The sequence below is a fragment of the Diceros bicornis genome, chromosome 23 (genome assembly GCF_020826845.1).
Source record: "Diceros bicornis minor isolate mBicDic1 chromosome 23, mDicBic1.mat.cur, whole genome shotgun sequence".
NCBI lineage: Eukaryota > Metazoa > Chordata > Mammalia > Perissodactyla > Rhinocerotidae > Diceros > Diceros bicornis.
The window spans coordinates 18,716,914-18,737,458 of NC_080762.1; the positions used below are offsets into that span (position 1 = coordinate 18,716,914).

The 20,545-nt window shown below is 37.0% G+C and overlaps 1 protein-coding gene across 2 annotated transcripts in view; it reads left to right on the forward strand.

The window, feature by feature from the left end:
* The window catches only part of ROS1 (ROS proto-oncogene 1, receptor tyrosine kinase), a 110,822-nt gene that overhangs the window by 64,420 nt on the left and 25,857 nt on the right, over window positions 1-20,545 (forward strand). For both annotated transcript variants that reach the window (XM_058566836.1, XM_058566837.1), the window contains exons 27-37: window positions 1,388-1,564; window positions 2,937-3,139; window positions 4,630-4,774; window positions 5,552-5,784; window positions 5,872-6,048; window positions 9,887-10,055; window positions 10,764-10,881; window positions 13,865-14,055; window positions 15,792-15,875; window positions 18,855-18,990; window positions 20,381-20,543. In XM_058566836.1, the coding sequence (XP_058422819.1) occupies window positions 1,388-1,564; window positions 2,937-3,139; window positions 4,630-4,774; window positions 5,552-5,784; window positions 5,872-6,048; window positions 9,887-10,055; window positions 10,764-10,881; window positions 13,865-14,055; window positions 15,792-15,875; window positions 18,855-18,990; window positions 20,381-20,543 (1,796 nt within the window). The remainder of the gene's footprint in view (window positions 1-1,387; window positions 1,565-2,936; window positions 3,140-4,629; window positions 4,775-5,551; window positions 5,785-5,871; window positions 6,049-9,886; window positions 10,056-10,763; window positions 10,882-13,864; window positions 14,056-15,791; window positions 15,876-18,854; window positions 18,991-20,380; window positions 20,544-20,545) is intronic.

Sequence of the window (20,545 nt, forward strand, 5' to 3'; positions counted from 1 at the left end):
CATCTCTCTCTGCTATTGCAATAGTCTTGACTAAAGTCTTCCTTTCCTTTTAAACAAGTGTCAGAAAAATTTTTCTTTAACATCTGATATACGAGAATTATCTAATGGGTCATTATTTTATAGGTACATATAGACTGACATACTGGTCAGTCTTTCATGAACTCATAATTGACATCCATAATCCTAAAATTGGAAAATTAAAATGACTTTATAGATCATTTAGCAGATGTGATATTAGAAGAAATCTCCTCTATAAAAACAGCCTTGCTTGAACACCTGTTTATAAAAAAATTTGCTACTTTATAAGGAAGTCTGTTTAATTTTTTTGGACAATTCTAAATATTAGATTTTTTTCTTATATTTAGCCAAAGTTTTCTCCCCATTCCTTCCATTCGTTGGTCTGAGTTCTAACCTTTAAATTTACAAAGAATAAATCAATCACTTTCTGCATGATACCAGGCAACTATGTCGACATAGCTGTCATAGCCCATTCTAATCATTTCCTTTAGAGGAAAAATTCAAGCATCTGTAACTACTCCTCAGGTGATGTGGCTTCAAGATTTTTCTTTGCCCTAGTTGTCCTCCTGTGCTTAATATCCTCTTAAATGTTACCCCCATAATGTCCCTCCATGTCCTCAATGTGTTCTGGTCAGTGCAGGGGGCCTCCGACTGCCTAGATCTTCTTTTAGAGCAGCTAAAAGTGCAGCTATCAGGTCTTTGGACTCCCTGTCATTTGAAAAATTCAGAGTCTTTTTCATGTTAACTATTATTAAGCCAGATTTCTTTCATTTGTTAATTTCTAGAGTTGACCTTAAACTTGAATTTAGGATATTACATTTGTTCCTAGTAAATTTCAATCCTTCCCCTGACTATTGTGATATTTTTGAATTTTAAGTCTGTAACTGAACCTGCTAGTGACAGTAAGAGTCATGTATTATCTGCAAATTTGATGACTATGTTTACTTTGCGTTCATTCCAAATCATTGATAAAAATATTGAACAAGGCCCTGAGCCCTGTGCCCATCATCTATCTCCCTTCAGACGGGATTGTTTGACGTGGAGTCACACAGGTAAGCTGTAAATCCTGGCTCTGCCCTTGATTAACTCTGTGGCCTCGAGGAGATTATGTAACTCCTCCAAGCGTAAGTTTCTACTTCTACAAAATGAGGCTAATAATAATGATAGTTACCTTATTGCTTGATATGGAGCTAATGCTTTGCCTAATGACATAAAATAAAAGTGTTATTTTTTCATATTGAAATAATGGAAAGATTCAAAATTTAGCCGTTATGATACAGAAACAGGATTCCCTATATTGTTTAGAGTAGAAAATGTAAGACACATATTTTGTTTTTTATGTTCTTTATTTTATATTTTTCATCAATAGGAAAAACACTTGTTAGCTTAACTGTGGACAGGGAATTTATATATTGGATTGCCACAGTGAAGGATAGCACACAGATTTATCAAGCAAAGAAAAGCAATGGGGCCATTCTCTCCCAGGGGCAGGCCCTAAGGAGTAAGCATATCCTGGCTTACAGTTCAGTTCTGCAGCCTTTTCCAGGTAATCAAGTCACGTTCTTAATCGACTTGTTCTCCCAGTTTAGGGTATGAAGTCTCATAATGTCTCCTTCTCTGGGGCTGTCCTTCCAACTCCTTTGTCACACTCTCAGTGTTGTTCCAAACTGTCAGGATTTGCTGCACGCTGTGACTGCTGTTTGCCCTGGATTGCATGTTCTCTGTGTGTATCCATGGTTCGAGCTGTGGTAGGCAGCTTTAGACGTGTGAATCTTTTATCCCTGTCATTCTCTCTGCCTATCCTCTTTCTCTTCTCAGTCCCATAATTTCTCTTCTTTCTGTCTTTTTTCTCCTGTGACAATATTTTAGACCTTTCAGTGATGTCACAAAGCTTTGCATAAAACTTCAGGTCTTTTCCAAGGGAAAGTGCCCTATTTCTTATAGTATTATGCATGACAGCCATTTAATGTGTACATTTGTGCTACCATTTTTACTAAGGTCCTGTTCTTTTTTTTTTAAATGTGTCACTCATGAGGTTTGTTAGTGTTGTGCCCCAACTCTATTTTCCCCATAAGCCCTGTGGATTTTATTGAACAATTTTGCATAAGGCAATGACTTTTAGGAAGGCATGTATCTATCAACTTATGGCAGAACTGACAATGTATTTTCAACTGAGAGTTATAATAAAGAAATGTTTGAAATCGAAAAACCAGCCAACCAAAAACAAAAACAGCATTACATAGCCTCATGGGTGACGTTCAGACCTAAAGTCATTTCTGAGTTTTTTCTCAAGCTCTCTCTGCCATTAAGGTAACAATTGTCATTCTAGATTAAGATTCCCTCTTAGAGAGGGACAGAAATGAATGAAACAAACTCTCTTTGCTTAAATATATTCAGTTACAAAAACATGTAAGTTATGCAATGTGAAAAAATGGAAGAATTTATAAATAAACTGAGTGCATATTTTGGTAAAACAATTCATTTTCTACTTTGAGAAATTTGAGAGATTTTAAAAGTCCGTGGACTATCTATTTGAAGTTGAACACACACACACATACATATTCCTCAAAATAAATCTAAAAGTAACATGAGTTTTCATAATTGGAATTCATTTAAAAATATAATTGATAGAACGCTCTTATTACTTTCTTCAAAGTACAAAAAGGGCCAACTTATTTTGCTGTTGTCTAGGTACATTATTAAGGGTACTTTAGCTCCATCTGCTGGAAATTTTAAACAGTTATCGGTTACCTTGCTCCCTTTTTCTGAGGCTGAATAGCATTTGCAACGCTTCACTATATCATATTTATAAGTTAAATAAAAATAAAAGATGATATTACCCTAGGTGTCAAATAACTCTGCTATTCCTCTCACATTTATATGTGTATATATTTAATCTTTTTCTCTTATTATTTTAGATAAAGCATTTCTGTCTCTAGCTTCAGATATTGCAGAGCCAACTATACTTAACACCACTAACACTAGCCTCACAATCAGATTACCGCCTGCCAGGACAAACCTCACATGGTATGCCATCACCAGCCCTACTCCAACATACCTGGTTTATTACAAAGAAGTTAATGGCGGAACAAACAGCTCAGAACTGAAATACAGAATGCTGGTAAGATTGGAGCTGGTGGTCTTTGTCTTTTCAAAAGATGCTCTCTTTTGATATAAAATTCTCAGTCACAGTAAAGTATTTTCTATATTATGTTCTGAAACATGTGGTTAGGCAACTTGTTACAGCGGAGTCATCAAAACATATTGTGTTCTATTCTTTTTCTCTGGGAGTAAGTTAAGCTTCAAGGAAGTATATTAACTCTGACCAGTTGGTAGATTGCCACGGTAACAGTTTCCTGAAAGAACTGTTTGTTGCCCTCACTAATTATCTAATTATCCCCAGAAAGTGATGGAGGCTTGTTTTTGTGGCCTATGTAGCAGATTATAGATTGAGAGGTAAGAAATGAATTGAACAAAAAGAGCACTCCTTTATACTTATTCTTCATAGCATATATCTAATATAAAAGTTGTACATTGTATTTTTTGTCCTTTATTTCCTGTACGTTGTGAAATGTGCTGTTATACACGGACTATGTCTATTTTTATTCATCATTGTATTCCTAGCACCTGGCATAGTACTGGGCATTATATAGGCATTCACTAGATATTTCCTGAATGAATGAATGAATTGGCACAATTCATTCCATCACTGGCATTCGTGTTTCAGGTGTCCTTGTGATGGAATCATATGTACCGAAATTTTGCTTTGTGCTTATTATTTAACTAAGTCAAAAGGTGAAATTGACCATCATCTATTGGACATTAAGCACTTTATACTTTACCAGAAAGCAGACCTGATTCTTGTTACTTCCTTTATTTTGTCTATTTTACCCTTTCTTTACACATTTCTAGAAGGAGTTGTTTCAGAGACAGATTGGATTATTTGTCTGACTAAGATTGGGCTTGTGGCATTGTACATTTCTGTCACCAGAGCTCATCCATCTTATTGTTTTCACATGGATTAATATGGGTCAAAGGCAGTGGTTCTCAACCTTGACTGCTCACGGAGCTTTTAAAATCTTTGGGCCCATGCTTCACCCCAGACCAACGCAGTCAGAATCTCTGGGGGCGGGACTCAGGCATCAGGATTTTCTTAAAACTTCACAAATGATTCCAATAAAACAAGTTGAGATCCATTGGTCTAAGGAAAGTCTTTTTACTTTCTTAAACTTTATTTCTATGAGTGATTAGATAGTGTAGCTTAATCTTTTATTGTATTCACTTACGTGTCACATCCTTACAATACCGTCTTGCTGAATTTCAAACACAGTGCTAATGAAATAGTATCCTCCTCTGGGAATTTAGCTTCCTATGTGAAATGAGTATGCCACAAAATTGACTGACAGCTGCCAATCATTTGGCATTTGTTCCTGGAGATACTAAATAACTCAGGGCAAATTAGGACGGTGAACATTGTCACTCACGATCCGAGATTAAAAAATACATTAATTTTTTGAATTTTTAAATTATTTTCTTCCTTGATTAAATAATTCCTCCCCATTTGAACAAAAAATAAGAATCTGATATTGATTTTTAAAAAATTAATTACAGGAATTTCAGGAGTGTATAGCCCTTATTGAAGGTTTACAACCATTTTCAATATACGGGATACAGATAGCTGTAAAGAATTATTATTCAGATCCTTTGGAACAATTACCTCTGGGAAAAGAGATTTGGGGAAAAACTAAAAGTGGAGGTGAGTTATGGGCTTGGTGTGGGTTTCTAGAATCCAATTTTGTGATATATGTGATGTATTTGTCTATTTTGTTTTTTTGTCTCAATGCTAAGTAATCTTTATCACGTGAGCTTTTCTAAATTTAATAAGAAAAATGTATTTGTTGAAAAATACTTCGATGACTTGATTTTTGCCCTAACACCAGAAGATGATGAATAATATTCCAACAAAATGAAAAGCAACTAGAAAATGAAACGTCAGAATCAATAGTTTGACCAAGAAACACATTCTTTGGTCTCACCACATGGTGTCACCTTCTTCCCATATATTCATAGGTCTCTGTCCACGTGGCGAGATAGGAAAAACCAAGACTTTCTCTATGTGAATTCTACTGAGCCCACTGAGATTTAAAGTAATGTAACATTATTGCCTTAAAGAAAATGGGTCTAGAATCTAAAAAGGTGTTCTAAGAGGTGGCGATTATTATGAGGTGATGCCATTTCTTTCAGATGTCTTTGATGACATTCACAAAACTCATCCGAATTGGGTTATTCATCATCATAGGCCGTATCCTTGAGCTGGAGTCAGAGAATGATTTAGTCATTGGGCAAAAATAAGCTAGAGCCTTTCAGGCAGCCTGTTAACTTACTATTATATAAGTGGCTGGCTTTCCTTCAGGATGTCTGTCATTCATTCTGCTCACATGATATGATTATTCCTCAACCAAGACCCTACTACTTCTTTCCATCTTGCAGTGCTGTTGCAACATCCCTTATCATGTGTTGCTATTTATTTCAGTACCAGAGGCCGTTTGGCTCATTAACACAACCGTGCAGTCAGACACTAGCCTCCTTGTATCCTGGAGAGAATCTCACAAGCCAAATGGACCTAGAGAGTCAGTCCGCTATCAGTTGGCCATCTCACATCTGGCCCTAATTCCCAAGACTCCTCTAAGGCAAAGTGAATATACAAATGGAAGGCTCGCTGTCCTTGTTACTAGCTTGTCTGGTGGAAAACTATATGTGTTAAAGGTAAAGTCAGTGTATTGGGCACTTTTATTGCCGTTCTTAAGTGCAAGGTTCTGAAAAGGTTAAGCAATTGTTCTTTTTTGCAAAAAGGTTCTGGCCTGCCATGCCGAGGAAATGTGGTGTGCTGAGAGTCATCCTGTCACTGTTGAAACATTTGGCACGCCAGAGAAACCTTATGCCTTGGTTCCAGAGAACACAAGTTTGCAATTACATTGGACGGCTCCATCTAATGTTAACCTCCTCAGATTTTGGTTTGAACTCCAGAAGGTAGATCTCATCATACGCTTTTAATGCAAATTTTGTGTTTTATGCTATAGAATAAATTGGAAGGCCTTTTTCAAACCTCAAGAGCATTCTCTTGTATAAGGCAACAATATATTTGACAACATTCTTTGATTCAGGTTTGGCATATCGAAGCAGTAAGCTATCTAGACTAATTTCTTTCTCTTTTTTTTTGTGAGGAAGATCAGCCCTGAGCTAACATCCATGCCAATCCTCCTCTTTTTGCTGAGGAAGACCAGCCCTAAGCTAACATCTATTGCCAATCCTCCTCCTTTTTCTCCCCAAAGCCCCAGTAGATAGTTGTATGTCATAGTTGCACATCCTTCTAGTTGCTGTATGTGGGACGCGGCCTCAGCATGGCCAGAGAAGCGGTGCGTCGGTGCGCGCCCGCGATCCAAACTCGGGCCACCAGCAGCGGAGCGCGTGCACTTAACCGCTAAGCCGTGGGACCGGCAGTAGACTAATTTCTGATGGAAAGAATTCCCAGAGAGATTAATTTGCTCTTCAAAGGCTCAGTGTAAAATGGTATAAATTATGGTTTACCGATTTCATAATGTTTTATTTATTTTAGATGTTATCAGCATAGTTCTCTGGTTTAATGTCCATAGCAATTTGATGTTTTCCATGAAAAAAAATGAAAGAAATGAACAAACAAAAAACCAAAACCTTGTTTAGAAATATTCTTTCAACCATTTAAGGGCTGTATAGCAACAAGAGAAAAGTAAAATATAAAACCAATTTATTCTGAACTAATTTGATCTTGGCTCTTAAACTTTAAATGGTTCCTCATCTAAAAATCTTGATGCTTTAACCAATATAAAAATATCCACTGAATTTCAAAGCATCAATTAATCTAATTAATTCACTGCTATGGAAAGTCTTCATTGATTTTTATATTGATACACTTAGAATGGATTAAGTTTTTATAATTGCTACATTTCATTTTCACTATTATATATTTGTGTGTCCACATTTGTACAGATTGGTTAACAACGTTTTGTTCAGTGGTAACTTAAAGACAAATCAGTATAGTTGTGGCCTCACTTTTCTTTAAAAATGAAATTGCTTCCCAGGATGGTTTAAAATTTTACTATATAAGGTATTTTTTTATGATCTTGTACTTTTTAGATAAAAGCTATGAAAAATATGAATATTGAGTTGATAAAAGCAAAGGCCATAGTTTCATTGGACTTTTTCCATTGAGCATGTTTATGATGATTTGTTGCCTATTTAAAAAATGGCCATCTCATAAAAATACAGCTAAATTGAAGAAATTGAAGGATCATCCCTTTTTGGACATCTTTTTAAGTAAGGTTAATGCAGTTCAGTTTAAAGTCAAGGGGAGGGATTAAAGTTCATTTCCCAGATCAAATAAATGAAATGGGGAAGGGCCTTAGAAATGATGACTCTCTAGCCTCTCATTTTACTGATGAGAAGTCAGAGACTCACACAGGCGCCACGGTGAGTCAGATATCACCAGCCAGGCAGAGGAGGACCCTGTGGCTGACTCATCTCTACAGCAGTCCTACTTGGGTGCTATCCAGGGAAGAAACATGAGTCATTAAGTCACCCACTCCACTCTTCAAAGTTTGAGAGGACAGCAGACAGGGACCACGTGGTTCAGTCCTTATGACTTTCATGCAAACGTTTGGTTTCAAAACTTCCTCTACACAAGTTTCAGGTAGACCACTTAGAAAATCATGAAACTGAAAATGTAAGATACCGTAATTGCTACATGTGTGACCATTTATAAGTACTCATTGATGAGCACAGTAGAAGGCTGTGTTCTGAGAAGGTTGATGAGTGACATCTAGTCAGAAAGTTCTGTCTCTTTTGAGCAACTTCAACCTACCTCATAATGGTAGGACAGCTAGGAATAATGCTACAATTCCGTATTGCAACTCTGAAGGGTGAGTGATGAGGGTGAATGTGTGTCTTTTTAATTAATAATTGTTTTAGAAAGGAAAGAAGGAGAAAAGGGTAAATTTCCAGTCTTCATCTTTTCTGCCAAAATTTCCTCATATGGAAAACAAGGGAATTAGAGCACAAGGCTAAATTTCTATCTAGGTCTTAAATTCCATAGATTCTTTACTACAACGGTTTATAGAAGAAGAATATATTCAATTTAAGATTGAGGAGAAACGAGTAATTTCACTTTGGTAAATCTTTTCTTTCATGGAAGTCCATTAAAATTGTATTTTTCTCTGCTGTCCAGGGAAATCCCTACAAGAACCAAATATTTGTGAAGTTCTGGTTTCTGAGACATCACAGTCTGCACCATTTCCCCCACACCCTCGCCCAAATAATTTGAAAATCCCTCTGTGGTAGCCTTCACCCCTGCACTTGTTGGCCTCTGACACATGGAAGGTCCTGACTCTTTCGTGATTTGCTGGGGTAGCCTGTGGCACCTCTCCAAGTTGGTGGTCTGCCCAGAACATTTGTTGCTGTGGTGAGGTCAATATAGTTTTCTGGCAGTACCCCTGGTCAAACACCTCCCTGACATTCCGAGGAGCTCTGATAATTTCTGGGTGGTGTGGAATATTGGGCCATCTAGGCTATTCACTTAAGGTAGTTTCTATAGCAGACTATTAAGGGGACAGGACCAAAAAGGGCTAAAATTTTTGAGCCAGGAGTCAATATTTCTCTCTCTCTCTCCCTCGGAAGGTTCAGAGTAAATATTATGGATCCGAAGCAGCTGTTTCTTTAGACCTTATGTCTCAGTGGGATTGATACATTTATGAGTTTACCAGGCAAGGTCCCTGACATCAGCATTTGTTTTCTTTAATTCCTTCTGTTCCTCCTGTCCCATTTCTTTTTTGTAACAAGGTGTTCTACTTCCCGAAGGTGCTATAGAGAATCATTCCTAACTGAACAGAAAACTAATATAAAGTGTCCATCCAATGAAATGACATGACCTTGTGAGTTACTAAATGAAAAAGGAGATGTAAAGTAAGGTTTATTTATGGAAACTGACCTTCTTAGGAAACTCTACTGGGAAAAATACACTAAGAACCTTTGACAGAATGCCACATCTTCTGTCTTTTCCAATTGGTACATTGAAAAAAAAATCATCCTTTTCAAATAAGATATTAAGGGTCCAAATACATAGAATTTTTTAAAAAGCAATGTCACAAAGAAAGAAGTTTATGATAGCTATAATTAGAGGCCCAGTATCTAAAGTGGAATGAAAGTAAGATTTCTTATATTTAACTTCTAACCTTGCTACTTAGTGGCTAAGTGATGGTGGGCAAAAATTTACCTTCTTTTAGGGAACTAGGATTTCTATGTATAAAAATAAGAAATGTTGGTTAGATATCTGAAGAGAGTTTTGGGAGAAAAAACTAAATGTTTTAATTTATAAGTCACTGTGGACTTCTTCAAAGAATCAAAATATGTAAAAATATTATTATTTTGACATTAGCAAATCCACAGAATTGAAAGTACCATTGTTTTGATCAATCATTCTCCCTCAGTTGTGAATTTGCATTCTTAGCCATCCTGATTTAATGTTGGTGTCTAGGATTAGGGATAAAAGGAAGTCATGCCCTGAGTCTTCCCCGATGATGTATAGTCAGAGGTGTATGTCCTACCTTGGACTTATCCTAAGAACCGTCATTCAAGTCAGTTACAGCTTGTCAGAAAACATAAAATGGCTGTTGGTGGTGAAGATAATGTTTGAGATCAAACACTCATAAAGAAGCTCTTATTTTTTAATGGAAAGTAAACTTTATGTTTTAATTGCTTGCCATAGGCTTGTGAATTTCTGTGTATAAGAAAGTTTTCTTAAAGAAACAAAAATGTTAATTGAGACTTCGTTTTCTAGTGGAAGTACCATGAGTTTTACTATGTTGAAGCTTCGTGCAGCCACGGTCCTGCTTATGTCTGTAACATCACAAATCTACAACCTTGTACTTCCTACAATGTCCGCGTAGTCGTGCTTTATAGGACAGGAGAAAATAGTACCTCACTTCCAGAAAGCTTTAAGACTAAAGGTGAGTATTAATATACTCAACACTCAGAAAACTCTACAAGTTTCTCAATTCCTTTGTCATCACTTATTTCACCAATCCTAGAGGTTGAAATTTTTCTTAAAAGAGTAAATTACTATTTCTAGAGCTTCAGTGAAGAGATTGAAAAGAGTTAGGAGTCCTTATAGGCAGTAATGAGATAATACTGACCTGGTCTTGCAGGATCCTGAACGGGGCAAAATTATTTTGCCTTTTGATATTCTGATTTCCTGTCTAGCTAGAATATTTTGCAGTGAGAACTAAATGAAAAGAGTTACTGAGTGTTCAACAAATATTTACTCGTTGAGTACTATATTCCAGATGCTAAAAATAAAAAATGTAAAAAGTATATTAAATTAACTAGTATTCTAAAAGGTATACAGAACTCCCTATAAGAATTCCTATAAGAATCAAGGGAAAATTCTCCAAAACTGATAATAGTTTTCTTTATTTCCTTCACTTATTTTGTGTCAAGCAAAAATATGTTATTACTCCTATCACTAATCCATCTAATCCATCACTAATAAAAACTTTAGATGCTCATTTAAAAATATGCACAGAAATGAGAATATTTCTGAATATTTCTTTAATGTATTTGGCTTTCCCTTTAGTAAATATATTCAATAGAAAGATGTTATGCAGACTATTTTATACTTCTAACATATCAATCAGTATTTTCTTTTGTTTCCAAAGCTGGAGTCCCAAGTAAACCAGGCATTCCAAAATTATTAGAAGGGAGTAAAAATTCAATACAGTGGGAAAAAGCTGATGATAATGGAAGCCGACTTATGTACTATATCCTGGAGATCAGGTAGGTCTGTTGGAAAAAGTGCTTTGTAAACTACAAAGAGCTAAGCCGTTAATTTTAAGGTATTATTAGATCAAAATTAACAATATTTATGAACGTGTATTTGTAAATAAACACGAAGGATCTTTGGTTTAAGGACCTTGCGTGCATCAGTACATTCTTTGCTCAATTCCTAGCAGTCAGCCTTGGCACTCAAATTATAAGGCAGATCACATCATTCTTCAGGGAAATCTGCAACTACTTATCAAAACTTGATGGAAATAATTCAATCATTGGCACATGCAACTAGTATTTACTTAAAATCTATTCTGTTCAGGAGGCTGAGCTGATGTTTGATGTTAGATGATGGTATACATGTGAATTTCTGATAATAATTTGTTTTAGTAAGATGAATAACGTCTAGTGAGAATTGGCAATAAGCTGGGTGTTTTCCAAAAGTAAAATCAGGTCAAAGTCTGAAATGGTCTGAAGTGTAGAAGTCACACAGGATTCTCTAGCTTGTGAAGATTACAGTTCACAATGTGTTCCCGGGGACTGAAAATGTGCCTTCAGTGGAAACCACACAGCTGATGAAAATATGCAACCTCAGATCCAGCCAGCATGGGGAGCTCTGTGAATCATAACTGGCTCAGATGAACTAATTTCATGCCAACTTGAGAGGAGAATTCCAAATTCCACAGACACTCCCCTCACGGGACTATGAAGCCATCTTTTAAGACACTCCAAGGACAAAAGTCACCTCCATAATTATAGTCCTGGCAACTTGAGCTTTACATCTATTTTTGCTTCATCTTGCTCTGGCATTCCCATAACCTTAAGAAATTTTCTTGCTCATGCTGGAGAATTATATGGGCCACATTTCTAACTGAAACATTGAAATTTCTGTTCGTGTTTTTCATGCAGGGTAAAATACACTCTGACCTGTAGAATGGTCTTGGTGGTCTGTGAATGTAATTATGTTCATCAGCCAGGCCATACCACAGTCTTGCTAGGACCCCTTTAGTGTGTTCTCTTCTGTAACTCCTTAGGTGCGTCGCTCCATAAATACTTTGCGTTACCTTGCCTCAAGTCTCTAGTGTCAGGACAGGTATTATGGGATAATAGAATGAATTTCTGTACTTTCAGTATCTCAAAGTAACTTCTTCAGTCAGGACACTTTAGTTAGTCCCAGTGTACTTGCTGATGGTGCAAAGGTAGTGGTTGTGCAAAGTGCAAGAACCTGGAAGCTAAACAGACTGTGTTAGTTTCCTAGGGCTGTTGTAACAAAGCACCATCAACTGGGTGGCTTGAAACAATAGACATTTATTCTTTCAGAGTTCTGGAGCCTAGAAGTCTGAAATCAAGGGATTGGCAGGACTGTGGTCCATCTGAAGGTGCTAGGGAAGAATCCTTCCCTGCCTCTTCTTCGCTTCTGGTGGTTGCTGGCAATCCTTGGCATTCCTTGGCTTGTAGATGCATCACTCTACTCTCTGGTTCTGTTGTCACATGGTGTTCTCCCTTTGTGTGTCTGTGTTCCCCCTGTGTGTGTCTGTGTCCAAATTTCTCCTTTCTTGAGAGGGCATTGGTCATTGGATTTGAACCTACCCTACTCCAGTATTGACCTCATCTTGACTTGATTACATTAGAAAAGACTCTATTTCCAAACAAGGTTACATTCCCTGGGTTTGAGTGGGCATGAATTTTGGGAGGACACTATTCAACCTGGCACCCAGACCATGTTTAAATCTTTATTTTCTTCCTTTTTTGAACTGAAGCTTCCTCATCTGTAAAATGGGATGATGATCTCTACCTTTTTAGGTTGTTGTGAAGAGTCAGTGAAATGAAACAGCATATGAAAAGCACCAGTACGTTGTGTTGGAAATAGAAGGTGCTCAAGTAATGTCAGAATTCTTCCTTCTCTTCCTCAAAGACCAATAACTGTGAAGAGCCATTTTATAAACTTTTAAAGTTCTCTTTCTTTTGTATCACAGTTGTTTGGGTTGAACAATGAAATTGCCAATGCCTACCATGAGACGTCACAAAATGTACAAAAACACTATAAAGATTTTAAACAGTATAAAGTCGTAAAACTTTATTCAGGATGGTTCCTACGATAATCCTTAGCTCCTGGTAACAGTTGTGACCAACTCTGCTGCCCTGATGTTCTTGCCCATTCCCTGTCCCTCAGAGGCTCAGCCTTTGCTGTCCTTCTTGCTCTTTCAGGACGACCACTCAGTTAGTAGGAGCAGAACTGGCTTCCTTTACATATCCCTGAACTTCCTGTGGGTGGGCATCAAGTCCTAAAATTGTTGTGGTCTGAAAAGTTTCAGACTTGAAAAGTTCATTGTCGAAGAAGACGTAATCGGAAGGCCTTGAGCTTGCCTCCAGCCCATGATTCTGTTAAAAGCCATCCCAGTCACGTCTTTTGAACCCAGCTCTTGAGCTCTTTCCATGTTTCATATGAAGAATAATGTGGACTGACTTTGAGGTAGGGTGGAGGCCAATACAAAGGAAGCAAGGAACCTTGGTATCTCAGATGTAACAATAACTTTGGTAGTTGAACACATTGCTATCAATTTTATGTCCTGTATTTTATTTTATCCAGATATGGTATATGTAAACTACAGATGGCATAAGAGACTGAGAATTAAGAAAGAAAATTTCCAGTTGAAATTTACAGAATAATTGTCTTCTGTGTTTGGAATTCTGAAGAAAGTTTACACATTCTGGTAGTAGGAAAAGGATCTTCAGCTTTCTCTTGGCCACAGATTATTCATTATTTTCCCGATAGGCTGAGTAGGTTGGCTCCATGCATTGCTGGGATGACTTTATAAGACGATGCTGTGTTCTGTAGCCAAACCATGTGAAAGGAATGAGATCAAGGGTAGAGGTGCAATAGGAGACGCTCTGTAGTGCTGTCATTAAGATGATATATGAGCATCTAGAAATAACACATATATTGTCTCATATATTTTCTGTATTTACAATTTTGCTCTTTCTTTTGCAGACAGGGTACTTCAAATGATTCACAGAACCAGGCTTTAATGTGGAAGATGGCATTTAATGGATCCTGCAGTAACATTTGCATATGGAAGTCCAAAAACCTGAAAGGAACATTTCAGTTACGAGTAGTAGCTGCAAATGCTCTAGGATTTGGTGAATATAGTGGAATCAGTGAAAATATTCTATTAGCTGGAGGTGTGTTACCATGTCTGTTTACTTACTAACTTATTACACAGAGATTCAGGGAAAATGATAAGTGAGTTCTTAACATTAGCAATAGATTGGGTGACTGTATAACTTATCTAAACTATTGAACTATTCATTTCATCTGATGTGATCTTCCTAAAACATCAATATCATCATGTCATTTTTCTCCTCAGTAATAATCAGCTGCTCCTTAATGCCTGCCACGTCAAGATCATGCTCCTAGATAGGTTTCTAAGGCTGGCCACAGTCTGGTCTTTATCCAGCCTTATTATCCTGGTCCTGGTACTCTCATCTTATACAAAACAGGCCTAAAACTATTCTTTGTCTCTTCTCCAATATCAACATTTTTCCACTGTGTGTCCTGTTCTAGTTTATGATATATCATATTTCTAATCACACAGGCTAGAAATCTCAGTGCCATATTTGATTTTTCCCTCATAGTGACCAAGTTCTGTTGATTTACCATTTTGATTTCTGTGTGATGAGTTTCCGTCTTCTTATTTCCACTTTGGCTTTCCTAATTGAAGCTATCATTTCTTGCCTGTGCTCTTGGCTTAATCACACGGCTGACAGTTAATCTAGCTGAAGCACAAGCTGGATCACTTAACCTCACTTTGAAATGCCTGAAATGGTTCCCCATTCACTGCCTTCAGAATCAAGAACGAACTTTTGTGTGGCATTTAAGGCCTTCTGTGATTTGTCCTCCAATTGTGGTTCATCTTTCCCAATATTTTTTCCTATGCTGTGGCCATATCAGACTGATAAAAAGCTTTTATGACACAAAGTTTTCATCCTTAGTTTTCTTCAGCTTAGAATGTAGAATGCAGGTCGCCACCACCTACCATTTGCCCCTTAGCTGGGATTTCCTTTCCCTCACTTTCTGTCAATTGAAATTCTTCTTATCCTTCAAGGCCTAGCTTAAATGAATCCATCATGATACTTAACCAATGCTCCTTAGGCAAACAAATTATTGCATTTTACACACACATAGTCCATTATTCTAAATAAAACTTACACCATTCTTATTTGTATTGTAGTTAGTTATCTGGATGAATGCCTGGCAAACTTTTTCTGAAAGGAAGAAAATAGTAAATATTTTAGGCTTTGTGGGCTACATTCGATCTCTGTAGCGTATTCTCCTTCTTCTCCTTTTTTTAAAAATAGTACTTTAAAAATGTAAAAATCATTCTTAGCTCATGAGCAGTACAAAGTCAGGCTGTGGCCAGATTTAACCCACAGGCCATAGTCTGCCAAGCACTGGTCTACATGTTTGTCTTCTCTACTTAACTGAAACTACGTAAGAGAAAGTACCATTTTTCCATGTTTATATTCCTCAGTTTAATACCCATGGAATTAAATGCGTATGAAGATGTTATGGAAGAAATAACAATCCCAACGATATACTATATGAATACTGAGACTTCTTTGTCCCAAATTAATTAAAAAGATTATACATGTTTCCCCAGTCATTCCAAAGTGGAAGACTGGGTGGGTACATCCCAATGATGTGTTGGTAAACTGGCTCTTTGGGGGGAAAAAAAAATCAACCTTGATTTTGATTTCCCGTGACATAAATACTTTCACCATAGATGATTTCAAGCTACGTGGTTTAACAACTGGCTTGCAAAAATCTAGTAGGAGCTAGCTCTGGTATATCTGGCATATCACTGGACCATCTAGCTTTATTCTGTGAGTTAATTTCTTTTTCTCATTTATTTCATTAGATGGTTTTTGGATACCAGAAACAAGCTTTATACTTACTATTATAATCGGAATATTTCTGGTTGTTACAGTCCCACTGACCTTGGGTAAGTAAAATAGGTTTTTTAAAAACAGGTAATAAATAGTTTACTTGATCATACTAGTTGATTTATCTTAGTTTATTTAATCTCCCATATGAAATAAATTCATGAAATTTGCAATGTTACCTTTCACTATACTTTCATAACCACTAATCTCTGTGAATTGTTCTCTCGATCTAGGGGGAACTATTTTATGAAAAATATATCTGTAGTTACACTTCATGGTGTACTTTAGTTGAAGCTGCCAGCAAGGACACTGACTCTGATTTTCTTTAAAACAGTATTTGTTTCTGATTGGCTATATAACACGTGTTTTGAGGCTTATAGTTTGAAATAAATAAAAGAAAAATAACTCTGGGTGTAAAAACAGTGTAGGATTAATGAGAGACCGTGACAATCCTTGGTCGGGATAGTTTGGGTCTCCAGGCAGACAGCCTGGTTTGAAATAAACAGGCCCTCTTTTGCAGAAGATCCATTTCTGGCTTATAGGATCCGCTCTTGCTTTCAGACAACTGACTTGCTTATTTCAAATCCCTGCTCATTTATAAATGACCAAGAAAGTAGAAGAATTAGGTTAGGTAGATAGAAAACTGGCTATTTCCCACTATTCATTTTATACTAATGTGCTAGTCCTATAAGTCTTTTCTTTCTTTCAAGATTTAGTTTAATGATGAGAAAATACAGTGACAACTCCAAAAGGGTTGATCAAATATTGGGCCTTGCAGAGTTATCATAGTAATCATACGTCCTGGTTCATTCCTGTTGTTTCAGCATAAACATTAATAGCACTTTTTTTCAATCCCTAAAATGTCCTGGTTTGGATTATAAGATATACGGTCACCCTATCATTATTAATGAGTGCCTGACATGCTGAAGCCTTACAAGAAAGGCATGATACTTACCAGAAAAGAACACTCAAGCACATATTCAGGAAACCGTGGCTTACTTTTTTCATAAAGAAGAGAAAGTTTAAGAAAGAGTTACAAACATGAAGTTGAACTATTTCAGGATAAAGAAAGCCAATATTTCACTAAATGTTCTGAATGTTTATTCTTTCCCCAAACCGATAGAAGTCATAAGTTATTAGAGAACATGTTGAAACTTGAATTGAGATTTCTTTTCACAGATTCCACCCAGATAATATATGGAACTCCTCCAGCTAACTTGGAAAGCTAAAAATTTCAGCTGACCCTGCCAGGATTTTAACCTGTGGTTCCAGAGAGTCTAAGTATCGCACAGCTGATGTTTATGCCACTAAGCCAGCCCCTCCAGAATTACCCATAGGACTGCAGTATATTTGGCAGTTGGCATATAGGCTTGACTACTTGTCTGCTTTCCTACTGGGAAGGAGCATTACGTGAAGAATCCTTCATCTGACCTTTGCTTGCCTACTTGTATATCACCATTGTTTAAACCCATAACTCTAGTGGATGAACATGAGATAATTTCAGACAACCTATTGTGCTCTCAAGACATCCTATGGATAGCCGACTTTCTCAGGACTTGAAGGTCTTTATTTTCTTTGGAACTCCTGGATTTTTGAGTGGAGCTAAGCTAATTTGGTTATTTGCTATTATTAGCAGTGCATGTGGTTTTACTAGTAGGAGTGTGCAAATGCATGAGAAAAGATTGAGTTATTAAAATAATGAAAAGTAGCAATTGTTTTAAAATTTGTGTTGTGCTGAGGGCTCTCATCCGTCATACTTATAAATATAAAGTTGAAACAAGAGTTTAAAAATAAGCATTGACAGGCTTTGCTTTGGTGCGTGGTCATATGTAGTGTGCGCAATTAGCCTTGCGCCGGGAGCAGAGGAAAATATAAGACAGTAAAATACAATTGCTGACCTTGGGATCTTGCCATTTAATGAGGGAGGTAAGACATACCCGTGTGGAAAGATAAATAGTGAAATATGTGTTAAACAACAATAAAAGGTAATAGTGTCGGAAATGTACAAGACAGTGATATAGACGTGCTCACTGACAGCCACAATTGGTCTTGTAAATTCAGAGATGAGAGATCAGCAGAGGTTACAGAGGTCTCAGAAGGCATCACTGAGGATGTGGAGCCTTAAGCTGGGCCTTTAAAAATAAAGAGGGGTGGTGAGAGCATTTCGGGTTTGAAAATTGCACTAGCAAAAGTGCTTAAGATTTTCCCTGTGTGGTCCCTCAGATGGAATTTCACTTGAATCAACTATAACCTGTTGGATGCAGAAACTCCTATGGAATAAAGTTCAAATTTTAATGATCATCTCAGAAAGCATCCTTGCTGTTTTCAACTTCTGAGCCAATATTCTATTATAGATGGGTGATCTTATTGACATAATTGTATTTTAATCTTTAAAAAATATTGTAGTTTTTATAATTATAAAAATAATATTTGCTCATTGTATGAAGAAGACAATACAAATCTCCCATGATTCCACAACTAGGGAGAACCACTGTAACATTTGGTGGGTTTCATTCTAATAATTTTTCTGTGTATTTCAGTATGTGTATATGAACAACAACAGATACACACTCTTATACTCTGCCTTTTTTAATGAAACTGTGCCATTATACTGAAAGCGTTCCTCAGGCTTACTGAGGCGTATAACCTGGACATATCTGGACTCAGAAATGAATTCGTTTCACTAATAATTGTTATGCAAATTTGTTTTGGTTTATTTTGACTCTAGTTTATGGGTGATTTTGAGAGATAATTTCTGATGTTAAGATACTTCAACCTGTTTATAACAGCAATAAGAAATATATTAAACTACTCTGAGACATGAGATGGAAAGTGAGGTGATATAAGTCATGTGTTTTTATATGGCTTTGTGCCTGAATTAATTAGTTTTTCTATTATGGACATATTTTTCAATCAAATTCTGTTATTCTACCAATAGTATTCTTACATATAAGCTTTTAAATTGTATTGGCAACATTTCCTAAAGGAAAAAGGAAGCAATGTTTTATTTTGTAAATTATGTCCTTTTTTCTTTATAGTCTGGCATAGAAGATTAAAGAATCTAAAAACTCCCAAGGAAGGTCTAACAGTTCTCATAAACGAAGACAAAGAGTTGGCTGAGCTTCGAGGGCTGGCGGCTGGAGTAGGACTGGCTAATGCCTGCTATGCGATACAGTGCGTAACCGGGGCCATCATTGTGGGGCACCTAGATGAAGAGTGGGCGACTATCAAGAGTGTACCCAGGGATCTTTCCTAAGGAAACAAGGAGATAAATACTATGTTGAAGAGAGTAGATGGTAACCTAATTGGTTCAACTGGAGGCTACTGGAAGATAGGAATTCCAAGGGTCTCCTGCGTGTGTTATTGTCAATCTTGTTCCGTTTTCTTAAGTTGTATGGTGATTGCCTGCAAAATCTCTTTAAGATAGATGAGTTTTGAACTTCTATGGTCATCATAATTTAAGAAAACATTTAAATATCTTTTTATACAAGATCCTATATTGTAGTGTATGTAAAAAGGAATTACATAGTTATAGGCCTTGAAATTTATAATTCAAGATGTAAAAAGGAAGGATTTGAAGTAGAGAGGTGATCTAAATTAGCTATTTGGAGGTGACTTTCCCTTGAGAAATTACTCAGTAAATCTGATATTCAAGATTCTCTTTTAAAAACTCAAAGCATTTTCATTGCAGATGCAGTTTTTTCCCTCATAATATTCCAAGTGAGAAGCTTGGCTTTCTAAAAGTTAACCTGATGGGGATGGAGTTGATTTTTGTGGTCATAGTAAATTCTGTTTTACATAAGAGATCAGGTGTGTGAATGCTTTTTAGCTCATAAACCCAGATGTGTTTATTGCTAGTTTGTAATAGCTTTTTACACAAATTGGTAACCTGAAGGAATCGATAAATTTAAAAAACAAGCTACAGCTGGGGCTGGCCCCGTGGCTTAGTGGTTAAGTGCACGCGCTCCACTACTGGTGGCTCGGGTTCGGATCCTGGGCGCGCACCCACGCACCGCTTGTCCGGCCATGCTGAGGCCGCGTCCCACATACAGCAACTAGAAGGATGTGCAACTATGACATACAACTATCTACTGGGGCTTTGGGGAGAAAAAGGGAAAAAAAAGGAGGAGGACTGGCAAATAGATGTTAGCTCAGGGCCTGGTCTTCCTCAGCAAAAAGAGGAGAATTGGCATGGATGTTAGCTCAGGGCTGATCTTTCTCACACACACACACAAAAAAACAATAGCAAGAAGCTACAGCAAAAAATTCTTGAGGCAATGTACACACAGGCATGTTTCTATCAAAATGAAGATGACTAGAAGCAAAGTGACATGCCCTGGCTGGATTTTGGAATAGGGAAGGAATATTCTGGATGGTAGAATAGGGGAGAAATAGGAACGCAAAATTCCACATCCATATATCACATAGAATGCACTACAGTATTACAAAGCCATGAGATTTCTCTCTCTCTCTTTCTCATACCCTTTGTCTCTCAAACACTAACACCAACACCAACATGTAAACTATATGCACTTTGGGAGACAAAAATATTATTATTTTCTAGCACTCTTCCGACCCAAGAGGAGATTGAAAGTCTTCCTGTCTTTCCTCGGGAAAAACTGACTCTACGTCTCTTGTTGGGAAGTGGGGCCTTTGGAGAAGTGTACGAAGGGACAGCAGAAGACATCCTAGGAGTTGGAAGTGGAGAGACCAAAGTAGCAGTGAAGGT